Here is a 5,652-nt window from a genome sequence, read left to right as displayed (position 1 = left end):
GGAAAATAATCATTAGTTTTGCCTTGTTGACCAGGACTGATTGCCTGCAAGCCTGTGTTTGCACGAAAGGGCCCACAAAGGAGGTCATTGACAGAAACATTGCCACTTTTCGAAGCCATTTCTTTCATTGCATGAGCAGCTCTTGTAATCAAACTTAAATAGGTGCCTGGTATCTTAGTGATCTGCTGAATGCCCTGGAAAAGGCATGGGAAAGGGCTCAAGTGAGCCCTCATGGAGCAGTGAATTGGGAAGAACTACCAGGTTTGGAGCAAAATCAGACCAGTTTTAAACCTTATTTTTCTCCAGGGCCTGACTCGGGCCACAGGCACCATATTGCCATCAAACTGCCCCCTGTTTTCAGCAAGATCTCTAACACACGTCAGAGCAAGCAAGGGAAGGGTAATGCCCAGCTGAACCCCTCCAAGCCCTTATCCTGTGGTTGGAAGGTGCTATCGCAAGGATGGGCTGCCATACGTTTCCAAGGGGCTGCCAGCATTTGCAAAGCCACTGTCTCAGCCTTGAAGTGTAGCTGCCATCCCACCAAGGACACTGTCCTGAGCCCTCCACCATCCTCGCCAGCTTCACCCACCTGGAAAATGTAGTTATTACCAGAGAATAGGAAAAAGTTCATGCCTGGCTCCTATGTAGATGGAGTCGAGTGCTGAAAGGCGCTCCACCTGCTCTGACCTAAAGCAATTTTTGTGTCTCAAAAATACAGCTCACTGCAGCGGCTTCCCAAACACCCTGCGTATTGTCCCAGGCGAGCACTTCAGTAACTTGAAGCACGCAAGAAAAGGCATGATGCTTCACATGAGTTCACCTAGGGGATTAAGCTATTCAGCATGCCAGTGCTGATTTCTTTCCCAGCATTGTTTACTTTCCCTAATCCACAAGCTCCTCCCTCATGCGCATCCTTGGTCCCATCCCCTTTTGCACACAGGTTTCTAGAGCTCCAAAAGCAACCTGTCCTTGTTCAAAATTGCATCTTTGCTTATGTGCAAGTTTGTAAGAGCAAAAGGTCTGTGCCTGCTAGCATAAGTCTCTCTGTTTCCCCTGGGCCCACCCATGGCAGAGACCCAGAGGCTCCCACTGCAGCTGACTCAGAAGAGCAGCCAAAGCACTGCTTTGCTGATGGGAACTTCCCTGGGTTGCACAAAAGTCCAGCTGCCACAGGGAAGCACCCAATAGTTTTCTTCAAATTTCCTCAGGCCCCTTCATTTGCAAAAATTCCTTTGCCGTCATTCCCTAGCAGTCTCCCCAGGACAGTGCCCGTCCTCTTCAACATGCCAGTCAGTGTTGGCCATAGCAAAGAGCATGAAAAGGAAAAAGCTAAGGGGCTTCTATCACTACTTTTCTGTGCAAAAAGGCTATGCGAAGGCTGCCGTGCACCATAGCCATCAGGTGCCACGCTGGTCTTCTCTTCTCAGAAACCACAACTCGTCCATAGAAAATGAAAAAGGAGTAATAATTCTTCAGATCTTTGTGATATTCCCCCCCCTCAGGCACCTTTTTCAAAGTAAAGGTGGTAGACTACAAATTCTCACTTGTAGGAAACCTCTCGCAGATCTCTATTCTCTCTGTCATTTTCTAGCTGTAGGCACATATATTCTGAAGGTGAGAGCAGAGGAGAGAGAGGAATGAGAACTAGCCACAGTACTTTCATGGGAATGCACCACTGAATTAGCAGTAGCAGAATGACTCAATGTTTTGGTCTCTGTTCCTTTATGATGAATTTTCCACCTGCTTTTGTCCTTTTTAACACACACTGAGCATTTTGAACTTATGCAAACTGGCATCAAGGTCTCCTCTCCCAGGGTGGCTCCAGCTAGGGAAGAATGGCACAATCCATGTGAATACCTAGCTAGAACTTTTCTCCATCCCCATTCTCTCCTGTGCACTAGCGTATATTTGGCCCTGACTGCACCGCACCACGCCATCATCCCCTCTCTAACTTATTTGGCTGCACTTTGGGTCAAGATGCAGACCAATGCCTATTCCTTCATGTCACCAGCCCATTACAGCTGGATGAATTGTGCTGCAGAAACTCCATCAAGTACCATGGTGCTATGGTATCCGAGCTCTCCACCATCACTTTCTGGTTCCACCTGATTGTTGAAAGTAATGAACTTTTAAGGGCGATTATTAAATTCCCAGGGCACCACCTTGAGCAACAGAGAACCTGCAGCCATGGGACTTTGCAGTATGTGCTGCACAAGGGCTTTGCTACAACGGGAGACTCAGACTCAAATCTCCTGCTGAGCCCAGGAGCCTGGCCTCAGGGTGCAGTGTTCAGTATCAGGCGCTCACATCAGCGAGGGCTAAGAATTGTAGAAAACCCACAAGTTCAGCAATGTGCCACCAAATGTACCCAAAAGCTGCCAAGCAACAGGGATTCTCCAGCAAGGGACTAAACCAAAAGGGATTTGGGGAAAGGAGAAATAATTGCGCGTGTAAAGGATGCTAAAAATGTATAGTGGATGGGAAAAGTTGAAGGAAGCATCATGTAGCAATGATCCCTTATTAAAAGCAGCTTTTATCTAATTCAAGAATTAGCATAATATGTATATTTGCAGGAAGTATAGCTCCATATATTTATGACATAAATAAATTACAAGTACAAAGTACAACGGCTGCTCGAAAAGCAGCTACATGGTATTCAAAGGCACTTGAACATGCATTTTTCCTTTTGACCTGTATTGAAAGCATGGGAAAAATTAATTAACTTGAAAATAGAGAGCATCAATACAGTGAGCTTTAACCTAAAAGGGAGGCTATGACTGTTAAACTTAGAGTTGCCTAATTCTAGAAGTTATGAAATCATGTACTTCATTAGAGATGCCTGTTAGTTATAAAAAAACATTGAAGAACTGAGTGTCATTGACATTTTAAATGCGTCATTGTACACAGAAAAGTATATTTCACATGCAGCTTCTCTTTAGTTTTCCCCCAAAATTCCCAAGATGGAAAAGAGCCCAGGACATTTTCTGGAAATATTCTGATTTTTTCAGGTCCTCCCCATCCCAAACAAGATTTCAACTGCTACCAAGTGATCTCCAAGAGGTATTACTCCAAGCTCTTGTAAACCTTACAGTGACCCAAATGCTTCTTTAATTTTATGCCAGGACTCAGACCAGTCCCTAGAAGCCGAGAGGTAGATGAGGATGAAGGCAGACCATGAGTGCTTTCACTTTCTTTAATTCCTCTCTCTCTGTATCAGGCAAAGTTCCGCTGGCTTGAAGCCTCATAGTCCTTATAACACTTCAACAATTTAGCTTAGCTTGCTATCACAATCCCTGTCTATCGTTCTCCCCCACAGAAATACTCTCGTCATGTACTTTGCTTCCTGAGGAAAGATCAGAAAGATTTGATCCTTCAGCAGCCCTGACAGGCAGGCTGGAAAAAAGCCATTATTTTGTTGAGCTACTCAGAGAATATGCAAGAAATTGCACTCCTAACTCCTCCTTGTCTCCTTACAGATTATTTGTTGCTAGATAAGAGAGGGAAACGGATGCCACTGGGAGCTGAGCACATTAGTTTTTCTGAATCTCATTTCACCCAGGATAAACCTAATGGTTATTGCCAAACGAATTTCAAAGCTTTCATTTACCTGTGTTCAGTTTGCCTCCCTGCCCATGCACACACACCCCTTCACCAAATACTCAATCAAAATCAACTTTAAACATTAACTCAAGCTCATGAAAAAGGTTTCATATCCTGGAGATGAGTTGTCTCAGTCTTTCTCAGTGTTTAACATTAACTTTCCAGGTTCATTTTACCTGGCAGAATCTTAATGGCTTTTGTCCTCTTCCTTTTCACCACCTCAGTTTCTGTTTTATCACAATTTTATGTGGCAGTCGTGAAAGGTCAGAGAAAACTTTTCCGCTTCCCTGCGGAAAAATGAATAAGTGCTAGGGCTTATTCTCCTGGCTGTTGTGTGAGAGAAATTAAAATGGTGGAGAAGAGGCAAAGGGAATAGGGCAGCGGTTCCCTGATTCTTCCCCTGAGACCCCTGCAGCCTGGGGAGCATCCTTGGCTTGGATCAGACTGACGCTGGGGTCTGGATTAGAGCTCGGCTGCTAATCAGCTAACCACAAGACTGTGAAAAAGTCTGGAGCAATGCTGAGGCTAACACCAAGCTTAGTGTTTTGTTCCAGCAAAGCACTTAAAAAAAAAAAAAATTGTTTTGTATATAATGTCTTGCTGTGGAATTGGGCCTCTTGAAGCACAGTGGGGTCTTCTGAGTTTTTGGTAAAATGAAATAACACTGGTAAACCAAAGGCAATTCTACAGCAAAAGATTCCATTGTGAACACTCAGCAAGAAAAGCCTGACCCAAGGGTTAGCAAACCCTAACATCCTTCAGAAGCATCTTGGCAGGAAAAGTTCAAGCATCTCAGTGCTTGGCGATAGATCGTGCTGATCGCTGTGAAACTTTTGCAAGCACAGCAGTGTCTGTCTAAGAAACATTTACTTGTTTTTACACAACTGTTTTCTAAATTATAAGAGGAAAAAGAAAGCAGCCTATCACTACTGAAGAAAATGATGCTTTAGTATTTCTTATTACTCTCCCAAAGAGTTAGGTACAGGCACCCCAGCACTTAAGGTCAAGATTTATACTCTGTAAATAGGCAAGACAGCAGCCTGGACCTGCAGAGTGAGACCATCTCTATTGCTCCACAGTGCCATAAGGCTCAGCCTTTAGGAAGGAAAGCCTCATCATTCAGGATCTGGCCCACAACCAGGACATCTAGGCACAGCCCAGCCCTTCAGGCAGCCTGTGCTGGCAAAGGTCTTGATAAGCATCTTTGGCTTTCAACCCCGATTGCTCAGATCTGGATGCCCTATGGACACTCCCCAAAAATACCACTGGACAGTTGACCTGCAGCCAATTTTGCCTCAGTTTTCAAGCTCTAAAATAAGAATATTTCTGTCCTAGTGTTTTGATTACCCTATTTAAATTGCTCGCCCTTTGGAGTAGAGATCTCATGTTGCATTCAGCAGCATGTCCCCACCTGTAGCAATCTAACCCTTCTCTTCTCCCTCTCTCTTCATCCCGCAGTGAAGAAACAAGATCCCACCAACACCGGAGGAAACCATCTGCCCATCCTGCAGTGGGAAGACAAGCGAGGCTTGGCCTTTACCAAGAACAACCTGAATTATTCCAGCAATGCACTGGTGATACCTGTGTCTGGGGACTACTATGTCTATGCTCAGGTCACGTTCCGAGGGCCCATTGAAAGATATAGTAAAACAAATTCTGTCACTGAGATCATCACCAAAGTCACTGACAGTTACCCTGAGCCCACCCAGCTGCTGACGGGCACCAAGACCCTCAGTGAAGAGGGAAACAGCTGGTTCCAGCCCATTTATCTGGGTGCAGTGGTCTCCTTAGAAGTAGGAGACAAGCTAATGGTCAACGTTAGCGACATCAAGCTGGTGGATTACACTAAGGAGCACAAAACTTTCTTTGGTGCCTTTTTGCTGTAGGTCCCGGGCAGCAGCTGGTGGGAGATTCCCTTCAGGGCCCTGGCATGACCTCGCTGGACTGTGGCTTTGTGGGTGTGCATCGGGGTGCGATCTCTGTGCTGTTATGCTTATTCTGTACTCTCACTCCCCTACAGCTCCTTGCAGCCTTAAATTAAGGGGTAGGGAA

The 5,652-nt window shown here is 45.3% G+C and overlaps 1 protein-coding gene across 1 annotated transcript in view; it reads left to right on the top strand.

The window, feature by feature from the left end:
• TNFSF15 (TNF superfamily member 15) overlaps positions 1–5,486 on the top strand; it is a 13,911-nt gene extending 8,425 nt beyond the window's left edge. Inside the window, exon 4 of the mRNA XM_009636449.1 lies at positions 5,059–5,486. Coding sequence (XP_009634744.1) covers positions 5,059–5,486 — 428 coding nt within the window. The remainder of the gene's footprint in view (positions 1–5,058) is intronic.
• Positions 5,487–5,652: the final 166 nt, after the last annotated feature.

Source organism: Egretta garzetta, unplaced genomic scaffold, assembly GCF_000687185.1.
Source record: "Egretta garzetta isolate BGI_Z169 unplaced genomic scaffold, ASM68718v1 scaffold344, whole genome shotgun sequence".
In the NCBI taxonomy this organism is placed as follows: Eukaryota; Metazoa; Chordata; class Aves; order Pelecaniformes; family Ardeidae; genus Egretta; species Egretta garzetta.
The sequence above is the reverse complement of the archived record's forward strand: the minus strand, read 5'-3'. Positions and strand labels throughout refer to the sequence as shown.